Source organism: Argiope bruennichi, chromosome 9 (genome assembly GCF_947563725.1).
Source record: "Argiope bruennichi chromosome 9, qqArgBrue1.1, whole genome shotgun sequence".
Taxonomy (NCBI): domain Eukaryota; kingdom Metazoa; phylum Arthropoda; class Arachnida; order Araneae; family Araneidae; genus Argiope; species Argiope bruennichi.
Genome location: NC_079159.1, coordinates 32513550 through 32531104, shown reverse-complemented (window position 1 = coordinate 32531104; position 17555 = coordinate 32513550). Strand labels below are relative to the sequence as shown.

At 28.0% G+C, this 17555-nt stretch overlaps 1 protein-coding gene across 1 annotated transcript; it reads right to left on the bottom strand.

Moving 5' to 3' along the window:
• Positions 1 to 6707: 6707 nt before the first annotated feature.
• On the bottom strand, positions 6708 to 16371 carry LOC129984173 (uncharacterized). The gene is made up of 5 exons (XM_056093977.1): positions 16220 to 16371; positions 14781 to 14886; positions 13250 to 13422; positions 10644 to 10797; positions 6708 to 7865 (listed from the first exon to the last, which is right to left on the bottom strand). The coding sequence occupies exons 1-5, from the start codon at positions 16257 to 16259 to the stop codon at positions 7628 to 7630; spliced, it is 711 nt and encodes a 236-aa protein (XP_055949952.1). The 5' UTR covers positions 16260 to 16371; the 3' UTR covers positions 6708 to 7627.
• Between the last annotated feature and the right edge of the window lie 1184 nt (positions 16372 to 17555).

Genomic DNA, 17555 nt, shown 5'->3' with positions numbered 1-17555 from the left:
GACAACTCTGTGTTATCTTTAGTAACAGCGCAGTTTTTAATAATGTATCTTCTCAAAGCTGTTTAAAAGGACATAAAGCTCATTTATAATACTTTTTAAATTCAATATTTACAAGTCATTCTTTCTGTCAAAAATATTTTCTCTTTTATAATACTTCTCAGCCCAAATCAACTCAACCAAAAATGAACTTATCTAATAGTTTCTCAGCATATTCCTATTAATCAATTAGATGCTGCTTCTGATTTAATCTCTCCAACAACATAATGAAAAACTAATAGAAGATAAATATTAAATGCATGTTGAAAGGAAATCGATAAATGTATGAAATTTTATTGAAGGGAATTGAAAGAGTGAAAAATATCTTTTCCTTGATTTACTCATATACCGCCATTTCAGGGTGGTATATTTAAGGTGCAGCTTCCCCTTATGAAGAATAAAAACCCAGTATAAATTATGGAACATTACTTCCATTGTCATCATACAACTGGATATAATATTGACACAGATCTATAAACTGATATTAGGATTATAAATCCCAACATCAGTTTATATATCTTATTAAATGCATGAATATTTGATCCTAACATTATACTGATGCTAGGATAATATATCCCAACATCGGTTTATATTTCTTTCTTATGATTAAGTATATGATCTCAAAATCATACCGATGTTAGGATCACATATCCCGACATCAGTTTATATATCTATTTTTTAATGAATGAATATATGATACCAAAATCATACTGATGTTAGGATCACATATCCTAAAATCAGTTTATATATCCTTCTAAGTGAAGGATTGTATGATTATACAGAATACGAATAACAAAATGCGAATAACAAAATGCGAATGAATATAGGATCCTTATATAATACTGTTATTAGGATTCTAAACTCATTCAGTTAGATTATTGCGTGTTTGAGTCATGGTTTTCGTTAGGATAAGAAGAAGGTAATCTTAATCAGATTTTTTTTGTTTGCTTACTCGTATTCTGTTAATTCACAACTCGATTGTTGTTCAGCTTCAAAGAGCGAATCTAGTATTATTTTGAACATCACTTTAATTACCATCACTGATTGCTAGCAACATTCGGTGTATATTTACAAACTTGATATCAAGGTCACACATGCATTTATTATTTTTTTACGTTTTTGAGCCATTATTTTCATACGAACAATCTACTTTTAGACAGATTTTTGTTTCAAAATTTATATAAATCTACAATTTTTAAGGTCAAATACAAAATTACATAATCCAAATTGTTGAATTATCGTATTGCTAAAATATTTGTAGATATATACAAATATTTTTAAAATCTGTTTTATGGATTTGGATACTGCTGAAGTAGAGTGATGTTTCAATTTAGTTTCTATGCTCGATTTTTGTCCTGTAAAAACTAGAATTAAATCCACTTCAATCTATTGCCTCCATTAACTTAATTGATCTAAAATTTAATCTAGATTTACAACTTTGGTGTAAAAACCTATCTTTAAATTTCACTCTTGTAGTTTTTTCTATTTTTGGATTAATTTTTCACAAACACACGGTAGAAAGAATATTGAATGACTATCATTTGATGGATTTAATGCAGAATTTGATAGAGAACTGACTGCACGTGGTAGGAAGACGATATTAAGATGAAATTCGTCCAACTTATTCTTCCATTAAATTTCACGTTCACATAAACACACACAAACATGTAATCAGACAGACACTAAAGTATACCACCGAACATATGCTTTCGGATTAAGGAAGAAACATAATCATAAAATGTATTAAAATGAGAAATTCGGATAGTTGAGTGATTAAAAATTTTTTGATTTTAGATTTTGCATACGAGAAAATTATGAATTTTTATTGCAAATTTAATTGCAACGATGGCGAATGAATCTAATAAAATTTATTCAACAATGGAATTGTCTTTCTTACCAAGTTTATTTTGCTACATATAAGTAATAAACCGGGAAAGGGGATTAAGATTTTAATCCAGAAATTTTATAACAACACATTTATTGATTCAAACTTGACAAATAAAACTTCACTTTTTTGAAGTGTTTTTCAATTCCTAATGATTCAGAATTGACTGTTTGTGAAGATAGTTTAGTTTAGTTATATTAACGTCCCGTTGTAAAGCAACACTGGGGCTATTTTTGGGACGGACCTCATAATTTTGAACCATGGCCAGATGACGAGGACGACACCTGAGCTGGCCCCCCCTCTCCACACCACACCACACCAGTGGGAGGACATTTGGCATGACGGATTTAACGTGCGACAGACCCCCTTACACGGCGGTTCTTCGGTGGAATCGGGTCTCGAACCTGACACCCTATGGCTCACAAGCCGAGACCTTACCACAAGGCAACCACGGCCTCGACTGTTTGTGAAGAAGCAGAGATACTGTTTAATTTATGAACCTATTTTTCTGTTATAAATATATAATATTCCACAATTACATAATTGCCATATTTATGGTTTATGTATCATTTCTAAAATGAAAATACTAACACCAAATTTCGCAATCAGGTGACGCTGTAAGCGTTTTCCTAGCGTACAGCCACTATTTGTGTAAGATGGGGTAAAAAATGTCTAAATTGAGTATCCATCATGTATATATTTTTTTAGAAGATCTTTGGATTCTAATCCTCCCCCTTCCCGTGTGCTAGGAGGCTGTTTTATAAAATTTGTTTGCTAATGCGTTTTTTCTTTTTTTTTTTGTGGGGGGGGGGGGGTGGAGGACTCGAGAAGGTCGAAAACATCAAATTAATTAATTTTCGAGATTAATTTAATTAGCACTACAGAAATCCTCGAGACTGAATTCCTTAATGATTGCAATGCTTTTTTCATTCAATTCCTACTCTTAGTTCACACTCTCCCTATATATATTTATATACCTTCTTCAAATTTTCAATCATTAATAAAATACTTTTTATTCATCCACTTAAGTTCAAATACATTTTTTAAAACTTGTAGTGGATGACACTTGATGTTAATACAGTTTTTTCAAATATTCATTCATTAATTAAATTTAATTAATTGTAATTAATTTATTAATTTCAATTAACTTTAATTAAAATTTTAAATAAAGTATTAAGTAATTAAAATTTTAATTAATTGTAATTAAAATTAAATAATTAATTTTAATTAAAATTGTTCAATTTAATTAAATTGATTTTTGATACTTTAAATAGAGTTTTAGCAGTTTGTAATGAAAATTGAAATCAACAGGCAGTAGCTCAATCGGTAAATTGCAAGGATTTCAGTATTTTTCAAGTGAAGGTGAAGGATCCGAGTTCAATTCTGCAAAAATCAATAATTTTTTGATACTTAATAATTATTTTTTATAATTATTTAATAAAAAGTAACTAAAATAAATTTTTTCTTTATTGACGTAAGTAGGAATTGAATTATTTTTTTTATATTACTTGTTCGATATAAATTTTTGAGAGTGAGGAAAAATCTAAATAAATTACTATGTGAAAATTTGAATTTATTTGTAGATTTAGTTTAAATGTATTAAATAATGAATATTCTCTGAATGAATTTCATAATGAATTTTATTATAATGTTTTAATAATACTGTGTTGCATATTTTATAAATTTTCCATAATGTGACTAAAAACTTTTAATTTTAGAAACAAAAAACTCGTCGAAAAATTTATCATTTTTTAAAATAAAAACTATTATATTTTCTATTATTTAATGCTAGTTTTATGAAAACGCATGCAAGTATCCAAAGAAAATAAAATTAGTGTTGAAAATTTGAAATCAATCTCTGCTTTCTATCATATGTTGGGAGTTAGAAACCTTATCTCTCCAATTTCTAATAAGTTCATCAAAGGCTTCAGTAACAGAAATTTGTGATATAAAGGTGTGAATTTAAATAAGTATTCATAGGATATATTAGGGTAGGATATATTCATAGCAAATATTCAAAGTTAACCTTTCGGGAATATGCATTAATCCGAAAGTATCCCGATACATTTGATCACATGGTGTAGCATGCAAGTGTGCATATATTATCATGTTAATTTTTTTCTTTTACTTAGGCATATGACTTGAAAGATGTCTATTAGCAGCATAAATTTGACATTAATTTTTTTTTGTAATAATATCATTTATCTAACCATAAATATTTTTTTTAAAATTTCCAATACAATATTTTTATTCCTAGTTAATTACAATAATAAAACAATGGACGTGATGATAAATATTTTAAAACTTTTTAATTATTTATATAAGCTAATTATTTGAATTAAAATAGAAAGTCAATATACAGCATGTCCCTCAGTTATTCATATTCTCTTATTCAGACACAAGGCGAAATTTTCTTATGGTTTGTGACTAGGTTCAGAATCAATTTCTTGATGCATATTCTCCAGACTTGGATCCTTCTGATTCCCATTTATTCAGTTCGATGTCGTAATATTTGAAAAATCAGCTGTTCACAAAATTGGAAGATGTGCGAAAATAAGTTGATGTCTATTTTGATATATATCTATATATATTCTGGATGGCACAAATATGCGAGGTTAATTTTTTTTTTTTTTTTTTGAAATTTTAGTTAGAATTTTATTTAGTTAAAAAAATGTGGCTGGTTTTTTTAAGCTTTTTTCCACAATAACGTCCGAATATATTTTTTGTACAAAAATAAATTTTACATTGTTTCAACATTTAAATAATTCTTTTTAATGATATCAGTTTAATAATCGTGAGAAATTCTTTTAAAAACATTCTTTTCTGCATTTATTTCCTAAGATAGATTACATATTTGCCTGAAATTCAAACCATTTTCATTGTTTCGTCGAATATTTGATCATAGATTTTCTTCTATTGTTGAAAGTTAAAGAAGGATTCTGTCTAATATCTGTATAGTTACGAGACGAATAAAAAAAGTGAAGTAACAATACTACGAATGTTAGAAGATAAGTTAATCGGTTATATATGTTTTTAAAACATTCTGATGTCATGGAACTGTTCACCATTAGAGAGATCTATGAACGCAATAAACGGATTATATGTAACACAAATAAAATAAAACTGCTTTAATGTTTTAAAATTTATAGGAATATGAAGTTATATTCAACCTTTTAACTAAAATTAAATATTATCAATGTCGCCGGTGAACCAGCTGATCGACAAAGTTGATTAAAATGAGACAAAAATCGGCGAAATCGGTACAATAGTTGTGGTTAGAGGGCTCTGCAAATATTTCTTTTTCTAATAGATAATATGCAATGGAAAAAGTATTTTTAAATTTCATTGGAAAATAGGCAATAAATTGGAGAACAAACGATTTATGATGATATATTTAGGCGTCTTGAGTTTCCATTTCGAACGACCAAATGTGAAATTGGACAACTGGTTGGTGATGGGAAGTTGTTACGTGATTTCGCCAATTATTTTAAATAAATAGAACAGCATTGCAAATGATAAGCAAAAACGATGCATAATATAAAATGAAATTCAGTGCTTTAACATGTTTGTTACCATGATTTATGTACATCTATGATTCGAGTAATTTATTTGGTTATTTAAGCCCTTTTTTTATTGTAGTACAGAAAGAATAATCTAATTAAATAATTAGAGTGAATCGCATGAAAGTCATATGGCAGCCAATGTATTAAAATATTAAGTAACCCCAATGTTGTGATTTTTTTTTCTACATATGTTTAGTGTGAAGACAAAAAGCTTTCCATTGGACTAAAATTTTTATCTAAATGTTTATGAAATAAAAGATTGAGATTTGTATCAGTGCTAACCGAATTCTCTGAAAGGAAATATTCTTTTTCGAATGTTTCCTTTTTCTAATTTCGAATGTATAGTAAGAATTTGATATATTTTCTACGAAACTGCTTACGATTGATTGATAATTTAACATCTAAATGAGAAAAATGCGAAATAAATTTGTGTATATTTGAAAAGAACGAAGTACTCAAAATCAATAAAACATTTTATTTTTTATGTATCACTGAATTATAATTTTTATATATTTTTAAATAAATTATTTATAATGCGTCTTTGAGACATTTATTATTACAAGAACATTTATTATTAAATTGAGAGATTTATTATTACAAGTATTATGATGTATATTATATATGTATAGTAAGTAATGAATCACTTTGTATAAACATTTGCAGAGTATGACTGCATCTTGTATGCATTATAACACAAATAAAAATCAAATAATTTATTTTCTAGAAATTCTGCAAGATTTAATACTATCTAGTTTTATTCTTTACATCCATTTTAATATATTCCTTGCCAGTATAAAGAATAAAAAAGAATTAAGCCAGAAAGAAAGAAAAAAAGAATAAAATATTAAAAGAATTATTTTATATAAAACCGTTTTATTATTTTGTGATATTTAAAAAAATGGAGAATCTAATTATCCTTTTAATATTGAAAACGAAATAATGTGCAACTATAAAGTAATACTTAACTAATTAAAAAAATTAAAAAGCAACATAATCATCTCGAATGCTATATATCTTGATTTGAATCATCCCTTTTACTTTCTTGCGAAGAAGTCCAAGACTCTTTTGATACTACTCGTTTTCTGTTCATCATAATACAAGAAATCCATAAAAAGAAATTGGGAAATCTAATTATCATTTTAGTATTTAAAATGAAATATTATGCAGGTATTGAAGTAATTCTTAACCAATTATAAAAATTTATAAACTGCTGGTTGTATATCTTGCTCTGAACCATTTTTTTTTTTTTTTTTACTTTCTCGTGAAGAAGTCCAAGACAGTTTTGATACTACTCTTTTTCTGTTCATCATAATCCAAGAATCCATTTAAAAGCATTGAAAAATCTAATTATCTTTTTAATATTCAAAACAAAATATTATGCAGCTATGAAGTAATTATTAAACAATTAAAAAATTAAAAAAACGGCGTAATCTTCCTTAAGTCTGTATATCTTGCTTTGAATCTTACTTTTTACTTTCACGCGACGTAGTCCAAGGCTCATTTGATACTACTCTTTTTCTGTTCATAATAATCCAAGAATCTCATTTTTAGATCGTCAACATTTTCTAGATTGTTATTTTGTGAAATTAAAAAAAAATGGGAAATCTAATTATCTTTTTAATATTCAGAACGAAATATTGTGCAGCTATGAAGTAATTATTAACTAAATAAAATAATTAAAAGCAAAATAATTCCTAAAAGGTGTATATCTTGCTTTGAATCATCCTTGTTACTTTCTTGTGTAGAAGTCTAAGACTCTTTTGATACTATTTTTTTTTTATTCATCATAATCCAAGAATTCCAAGAATACTGTCTTCAGATCTTCAAGATTTTCTAGATTGTTATTTTATGAAATTGGGAAATCTAATTATATTTTTGTTATTTTATGAAATTGGGAAATCTAATTATATTTTTGTTATTTTATGAAATTGGTAAATCTAATTATATTTTTGTTATTTTATGAAATTGGTAAATCTAATTATATTTTTGTTATTTTATGTAATTGGTAAATCTAATTATATTTTTAATATTGAAAACGAAATACTGTGCATCTATGAAATAATTCTTAACAAAATAAAAAAATAATAATAAAAAAACAACGTAAACTCCTGCTGGTTGTAAATTTTCATTTGAATCATTCTTTTTACTCTCTCAAGAAAAAGTCCAAGACTCTTTTTATACTATTCTTTTTCTGTTCATCATAATTCAAGAATTCCAAGAATTTCGTCTTCAGATTTTCAGCATTTTCTACATTCGCACATCTGTTAGCTTTCAAGGCATCTTTCATTCTTTCCAAACCATATAGTGCTGTTTTTTCTGCAACGGTTCCACAGGTGTCACGGAGTTTATATACCATGCAAGCCGTATGGAATGCGTCTTTACTGAAAAATCAAAATGTATAGTTTTTAAAATGAGAAAATAGTATTAGCAAATAAAATCTTTTCTTTTATTTTTAAATGTTGAAATGAATCTTTTCAAATATTTTTAAATGTTCATTAAGGACTTATTTGAGATCTTTTTATTACAATTTTATTATTTTTAAACTTTAAAGCTGTTTTACTCAGTTTGCTTTTTTTTCGAAATTCTGTCTGCTACTAAATGTTAAAATTCAATTAAAGTTTATTGCAGTTGCATTATTTTTTTTTGTTCACACTTAAATGCATGCTTAATATAATTAGGGGGGGTGGGGATTTGTAAAAAAAATTATCAGATTTTTTTCTGAAAACGTTAAAAGTGAAAAAAAAAATTAAAAGTGAAAATAAATCTGATGTTTTCCAAAAAAATTCATAATATTTTGAGCAACATCTTTTTCTCAGAAATTATTATAGATATCAAAAATCGGATCTCTAATTTTGTTAAATACATTGTGAGGTCCTTTAAAAAATGTGGGGAAAAGGTATTGAAAATTGTACAAGATGAAACATTTTTAAAAAGTTTAATACCTTTTCTAAAATTTAAAATAATTAAATTTAAAACTTTTGAATCTGAAAAATATTTTAGAAATTCAATTTTCTGCACAGTAAACATCTATCTATTACTAAATTTGAAAAATTTGTTCGAAATCGAGGAAAAAAAATTTTTTTGGTTACCCAGTTTTTTTAAGGACAGTTAAAGTAGGTGACTACGATAAAATGTCAACTTTTAGTAAAGAATGTTGAATATTTTTAATCTAATGTTTTTAATTTCTAAAAAATAAATTTTAATTATATTTTTTTTTAGTTCATTCTTTGTTAAAGTTACATCAATTTTTATATTTATTTTATTGATGTTTTAATCTTTTAATGCAATTTCATTAATTTTAAATTTTAATAATATCGTCTTAAAGAAAATTAATACGTTAAAACCTATTGAATATTTTTAATTCAAATTGGCATTGTAATTTCGGAACGTCTTAATCTATTTGTTTACAGTAGAACTTTCCAGTTAACTGTTTTTTTGAGTACACTAGTCATGGAAAAAGTACATTTAGCGTTATGACGAGTTTATGCAATGACAATTATTATATTTGTATATAACCGTTTAATATATTATAATTATAATATTATATATATATATATATATATATATATATATATATATATATATATATATATATATATATATATGATAATTTAGATAAGCATTTTCCGAAAAGGTAGAAACAGTTAACTAGTTAAAGAGACGGTGGACTCTGGTGGCTAATTATTCACTTCATGTGATAAATTTCTTATGCATATGTATTAAAATATAAATGCTTCAAATATTTATAAAAACGCTTTAATGCAAAATGTGTTATTTTTAAAAAAAATCAAAAATAGAAATTTTAAAAAATGTAAAAATATTCCAGGCGACTTAGTTGGCATTAAATGTTATAACCAGTTTTGTTCCAAATAAACTTATATCGAATAATAAAATAAGATCAATAGATAAAATTAAAAATTAATTATTTAGAAATATTTTTATGCATACGCACAGAATTTTTATAAGAATTTTAGTTTTTTCTGTGTTAAAATTCACTTTCAGCTACCTAAAAGAAATAGAAACATTAAATGCATACACTGTTTTCTTTTAAAATTTAATTGAAATCTTCATTTTCATTATATTTCATCAAAAACTAAGACACCTGAAATAGTTTGAGGATATTTAAACATAATTAGAGCATTGTTTTGAGAAAAGTAAACAAAATATGATAATTTGTTTCTATGCCCTTCAAATATCATTTTATTGAACAATAAAATTATAATGACATTTTAGTTGAATATATACTTGTATTTTAGTTTTGAAACAATGAAAGGAAAATGTCATATTTTCGTTCATTTTTATTTATTTCAATATGCACTGTTCTCTAAAAAATTTTTCATTTAAAAAGACGCTGCACATCAGGTTACAAAATTTGCATAAAAATGGAAAATTATAGATTTTTTATAAGTAGAGACTTAGTATTTAAAAATTTGATAAAAAAGCAGCGTATGGAATAGCTTCAAATGGAATCTTTTACAGTTCCCCCTTTTTTCCTTAAAAAATGTTCCAGCTAATTTAGAAGACAAAAGTTATGCATGATGGATATACTTTTTTTTTATTGTTGATCGATTTGTTTAACTATACAGCTTCATAGCTGAAAACAAATATATATATATATATATATATATATATTTCCATTTACGTTCTTATCAAAGAATTAAATATGAAAAACTAAGTCTTTGATAACCACAAACTGGCTTCTCCGACCCACTGGAAGGCACACGAAAAAATTTTAACGACCGGACCGCCGCAACAGCAACACTGGCGGGAACTATGTTTGAGTCTTAAGGCCATCACCGGCTACGGTACAACTTATCTCTTGGACTCACGTATCAACTTATCTCTCATTGATGGGAAGAGCCAAAGTCCCACACTTTTGTGTACCCACTAGGGTGGTGAGAACCAACCACCATGCTGGAAACTTGTCATCCTCAATTACGAGGTGCCCCCCCCCGTGGGATTAAGTCTTTGATAAAGTATTTCATACTTTACACACATTCCGGAAAGCCTAAATGTTTTAAATTTAATTAAAACTTCTTCTGTAAATATGTCACCTTTTTACAATTTATCGGCAATTCCAAAATTTAAGTCCCCCCCCCTTCTAGGGGAAAAAATTTTTCTTACTACATTCTGATACTTAGGAACAACGGAATACTTACACACAACTGATATGAGAAATTTTTTTGAAGAAATCATCTTCATTCGAATAGAATTGGTTAAAATAATCCTCTGTCGGTTTGGAAGTTTCTGGCAGACACAGCCTTCCGATATCGGTAATATGGCTTCTAGCACATTCCACACTTTCAAGATAATCTGAAAACAATAAGAAAATATAAATGTAGATAATGTATAAAACGACTATATTCTGGAAAAACATCAATACATGTAATTTTATTTTCCCTTAATACTCTTGTGGTGAAAGCTTATAAGCCAATTAACAGCTACGCTATCCAAGTATTTGCTTTTGTATCGTGGTCATGTTACTGGGCTGCGAACCACAAGGTCCCAGGTTCTATCCTCGCTCATACAAATCCACTACACTCTCAAAGGTCACTAATAGATAGCCACAGATAAAGCGTAATGAAATAGTGATTCTATAACCTATCTTTCTCGACTTAGATCCATAAAAATATTATAGAAGCACTTATAATTATTTCTTCGTCAGTGTTATTGGTATATTCAAATTTTATTCCATCCAAATTTTAAAAAGACGATGCTTTCGAGCTATTGTTTAAATTAATTCGGTGAAAGTTGATGAAATTGTTTAGCCTTTGTTATTGATTTGATCTAATATGATTGCGCTGCATTTATGTAATAAATTAATAAAAGTAATTTCTAAATCTACAGGTTTTTTCAAAGACCGAAAATAGAATCTTTTTGAATTTTAGTTATTTCCTGCTTGATAGTCTTTAATTTAAAATATATCTTTATAAGTGTCACTGCTTATAGTCATTACGGAGATAACAATCGATTACACTTAAGTAATTCAATGCTAAATACACAGAAAATTATCCGGTTCTAGTGATCATCAATTTGCTTGGAAAGATAAAATTCGATGGTCGGACAGGAAAATCTGTTCGAACAAAGTCGGCCTTTAATCCTACTTTAACATGCATGTAAAAGAAATGATTTAAATCCATTAAATTTGGTATGCTGTAGCTGATTGAATGAGTGAGGATAGAACCTGGAACTTTATGGCTAACAGCCCAGTAACATGACCACAACACAAAAGCAACTGCCCGTGTAGCGTAGCTGTTAATTGGCATATAAGATTTCCCCACAGACTCTCCCTTTAGTGAGTCGAAGGTGAAACGAACGATATGGCTGTTGAGTGGTGATGCATTAGCTGTTGAGTCTAATGCGCCTGTACCCATTTGAGTAGCTCCAAGCATTATGGCGAGCGTGTGTGGGTGAGTAGTTGCTGCGTCAAGTGAGTCTGACGACTTTGGTTGAGGGTAGACAGCTGTACGAAGGTTCATTGTCTGAGGTTGGTGGATTGTGATGCGCGGTTATAGAATCCGGAACTTTGTGGCTAGCAGACCAGTAACATGACCACAACACAAAAGCAATTGTCCGTGTAGTGTAGCTGTTAACTGGCTTATAAGCTTTCACCACAATGTTATCTTGTGACTGACTATCGATCAATGAGTTGGCAAAAGAAGCATCCGCAATACATATTTTCTCGTTAGATTCAGTAAAAATACTAAATTCACCTTAAAGATCCATATTTCATAACTATCATTCGCCAATGCCATACAATATATTAATAGCCTTTCTGAAGATCTACGATTATATGAGGAGGAAAGAGGATAATTATCTTTATTTGAGAATAAGCGCGAAAGGCAACATATTTATTCTGTTTTCGAATGAATCGTTCTCACTAACTTCCTCGTTTGTTACTTTTTTTATATGAAATATAAAGAAACGTAAAAGAATAGAAAAAGAAACATTAAAAAAAATTAGTACTCAAGATTTTGATTAATCTCCCGTATACATCCGTAGGGTTCAAACTTTTTCGAACCCTGAAAGCACATTTTTGGAATTATGTCTGCCTATAAACACGATAACTGAAAAATGTTTCCAGCTAGAAGGATGAAATTTGGTTTGTGTCTTTTACACCAAAGATGAGGATATTTGTCAGAATTTAAATGAAAATCATTACCAGGAATTCTATAAGTTCGGTTTCTCAAATGCAACGGAAAAATGTAACCTCAGAACGTGGAGAAATATATAATTAAAATTTGATATGTAGGCTTAAAATTTATAAGAGACAATCAGATCAAATTTGAAAATAAATCAGTCAAGTTATTTACCCTCTGAAAATCCGTACTTTTGCACTTTTCAATGCTATGATTCAAAACCGTGATGACTTTTATAATATGATATAGGATCCCGTGACTATCATTGCTTAGTTTAGTTTAATTATATTAACGTTCCGTTTTAAAACAGTACTAAAACTATTTTGGGATGGACCGCGTAATTTTGATCCGTGGTCAGATGACGAGGACGACACTTGAGCTTCAACTCCCTTTCTAAACTTCCACACCACACCAGCGAGTCTAAAATGGCAGTTCTATGCTAAATTTGCATTTAATCATTTGAAAAAAGAAAAGGCTTCCAAAATATATATTCAGCATGTAAAAGATAAAAAAAATATATTTACAAAAAAAAATCTAATAATTGTTACGGGTTTGCATTTCTAAGAGATGGGTTGCAGATTTGAGTTTTCATAATAAAATATCCTCGGAATATCAAAGTCATTTACCTTTCTGGAGATCTGAATCATTGTCACATAATTCACGGATCAAACTCAATCCGCCCAGAATGGCTTTTGCTAGTTTTGATTTCACTGTATCTGAAGAGACAGCTACCTCTTCGATGCTTTGTCCAGGACATTCCAGATATGTCTTCTCGCACTCAAACATCTTGATGAGATTTCTAAAAAAAATACATTTACATTAATATTTTAGTTGCTTCAATATTATCAATGTATCAACTCGTTGATAATATTCATGAGATAAGGAATAGGGTTAATGGGAAAATAAGGAAAATGTAATCTTTAATTCCAAATATTAATGATTACGATCATGATTTTTTTAATAGTTTGTAAGTTTCTAAAACTTTTTGCTCTTTGTTTAGTGCAAATGAGTGCATTGATTTATTCTGGGTCTCTTCAAGTTTCAGGGTTTTTTTTTTAATAATATTGTTGATCTAAATATTTTGTAAAGCCTTATCGAGATAATTTAGATGAATAGACATCGAACAAGAATCTTTAAATAGAGCGAGTTTCATGTTTATCAAAATTTTAATTTCAAACCTGCGGCAATCGAAGACATAAATACGCATAAGCGATTTTTATTGATATTTGATGCATGCGTTATTCCCGGCGCACAATTTATTTACACAAAAGTCACCTAGTTCGAAATAAAAATTTATTTCATTAATAAAAAGAATAATTTTCCTGAATGGAGATAATAATTCTCAATACTTGTTTTATGCTTATATACAGGGTGACACATAAAGTCTTTTTACAGTACATTTATGGTGAATATGCTGAATTTCTTGAGACAGGTTACAGCGAACATAGAGGCGAAATATTGAATCTTTAAAAATAGTTCAGAAATTGAGGGATATTAGCAAAAATGTCCTGTCAAAGAAATGTACGCCATACCATAATAAACACAAGAAAAGATTTTTTGGAGATATCTGTAAAATTGGGGATTTGCAATTAAAATTTTGAACTTTCTTTGAGTTGAAAAAGGGTTCGCTTCAAAAATGAAAAATATTTCCTCATATTTTATCCTATCTCTGCGAGCGTTTTTCGTTTTTTTTTTCCCATTATTTTTATTTACTTTATTTGTTGTTTAAATTTCACTTAGTCATTGTTTAACTCGAAAAAACTTTATGATAATCTCGGAGAACTCATTTTTCAAATTAAGACATTTTCTTTCAAGTCAATGGAAGTTCATAAATATAATAGTATATGTTTCCTCTAACTTTACAAATAACTACATAAAACTTTGCCTTGTTCTTTTATTATTGTAAAAGACAAATTTTCTACTGGACTTTTTGGCCGATCTCCTTTTCTGTTAGTTATTTTTGTAACTTCCTGATTCTGTTGCTAGGGTCGCTGTAATTTGTCTCAACAAATTCAGCATAGTCACTTTACTGTAGGCACATGTTACATCCCTTGTTATGTGAGATATCGCTTTGATTTCAAACAGACTTTATGATCAACTTGTATACATTAACTATAACAAAATATTTTAATAACGATTTAATTAAAATTAACTTACGGGCAAATAATTTCTAGTTGTGATCTGTTTGGCATAAACTTTGTTTCGTACAGCTGTGTGGTGACAGTAAAATCCTGACAATGTTCATCAGTACAGGCAAGAGAACCTTAAGAAAAAATTACATTTAGTATCTTAATGAAAACAATAACTATATGTATCCGATTGATTCACTTCGTATAGATTTTAATGCCAAACATTTAAATGCCTAAATTAACTGTGCCTAAGTTATGAGATTCTGATCAATTATGTTCGTATAGATCAAACATTAAAATGTCTAAAATTATGTGAATCCGATTGATTTTGCTTCATATAGATCAAACATTTCAATTTATAGTTCCATTAACCATGCAAAGAAGAAAAATTACTGTTAATAAAAAACATAAGTTAATCATGTTTTTTTTTTTTTTTTTAGTTTTCAGAAAAGGCATTTTAATTTTTTCTGATTAACACAAATCTATACAGATGAATGAATTTCTTCCGATTAACATTGATTTATTTATTGCCAGTTATGTTTAATCAGAAGACATAATTTCTCACCTCAAAAACTATATTTAGTATATAATTAAAATATTAATGAAAACTCCTTGAAAAAATATTCACTTTCTCCATAGTGAATAGGAAAAAAAAATATTTTTTTAATAAGAATGTATGAGTTCAACATAGAAAGCGTAAAAGTGTGACGTACATATAAAAAAAAATCTAAAATAAACTGGAATCGTTATAATATTTTTAATATGCATGTTTAAAATTTTATATAATGGTCGCTTAATCTTTTTTCCGACATTTATTATTTGTGGATTTCTAGCATTTTCATTTTATTTTCTACGCTTTATGCTTATATAATTTTTGTTTTTAACTTCAGATTTTTAATAGGATTAGTTTTTCGATGAACTGATAAAAGTGTGTTTTTTTAATTATTATATTTAATCATGTTCTCTAATATTAAGTATACAAAGAAAAAGTATTGTAACCGTCAAAAAATTTTATCTCTATATTTTGATGACTCGCCACACGTCAGACCTCCTTGCATCATAAAAACACATTCTTCGAATTATATCTATTATGTTCCATTAGCAAGATATATGTGCATAATAAGCAAAACAATACATAATACAGCATACTCCAATCAAAGAATATAATAAGCAAAACAATACATAATACAGCATACTCCAATCAAAGAATATAACAAGCAAAAGGTGTAAATCTATTAAAATAGTAAATATTCAATATCTATTTCGATTTGATTATTGATAATATTTGGTTAAAGGAAATGTGAATCTTAAGTTATACATAAGAAATTTAATTTTGAATTAACTGCCACCGGCATTCACGAAAAATAAGCTAGTCGCCAATGACGGGTAGTAAGACAGATAATAAATAAAATTTATTTCTCTACTTAAGAATATTACATTGATATGTAACATTAAATTTCAGCTTACCTGTGACCATACAAGACAGAATAAATATGAAAAGAACCATTTTGGCACGGTGCAATTTCTTGAATTTCTCGATTTGGCACTCTCGAAGCACTCTGCAATTTCGGAACAGTTGTGTTTATGACTGCATTTTTATATCTTAAGAAAATGATGAGTCTACATATTACAGGAAGCAGGACATATTTTTCTAAGGAAATCCTGTTGCGTTAATTGTGATAAAGCTAATATCACAATTAATTGACGTAATACATAGCTATGAATAATATTTCAGTGTTATAACTGTTATCTAAAAATAAGTATCCGGATTTTTTTAAAATATACATTAGCAAGGAATTGCTTTCTAAAGATTTTTCTAAGATCCTTTTTCTTATTATAAAGACATATATAAATCCGTCTCTTAAGCGTTTTTGTCTATTATTTGATTCATTAATTTCGATCCATTGTCAGATATATATGGACTACATGTTCAAATGAAAGACTATCTTGAGTCCTGTCTAAAATTCAAAACCCTCTGAAATCGAACCTGAAATATGATTATCATGTCATCATGGCTTTTCCCCCAGAATGTTTCACCAAAATTCACAATTTCAATCCATTGTCAGGTATGGATGGGTTGAATAGATATCAAATTCAAATGAAAGACTATATTAAGTCTTGTCTAAAATTTAAAATCCTTTGAAATCTTAGCATGATTATCAGTCCATCATGACTTTGTTTTTTTCTAGAACGTTTCATGCTCCACAGGAGAGAGATTTTACTTGACTATTTTTACCTCCTGATCATCTGCTATTCTCAATCGCTTGAGTTGAACTCAATTGTCGACTCATTACTAACTAAATATTAATTTAGTATGCAACTATCATCCACCATCTTACAGTTTCCGAGACATAGCGCAGAAACTTCAGGCAGGATAACCATAATTTGAGTTCTAATATATTTACCGACAAAAAGTCTTGTTGTTTCTGTTTTCTAAAATCGCTAAATGGTCGTTAAGATCGAGAGTCATTGAACCAGCACCCATTTGACAGCCATTGTTATTTCTGTGAAACTTTCTTCCTTATTTGGAAGTTTACTGAGCTGAGAAACAATATTAAAAATTCGTAACAATATGTAATCGTCTAAAATGGCTAGTTATTACATGGATATCGTGGTAATGAAAACATTTCATGCTTATTTTTTCAGATTTGACCTAAACCTTTCTGAAAATATACGAACAGATTCTATCATGTTATTTTTCAGTGTCCAGATTCTATTAATAATATCAAAAAAATAAATCAATGAAAATTCTGTTTCAATTATTTTTAAATATTTCAATATTTAGAATTCTATTTTCTATATC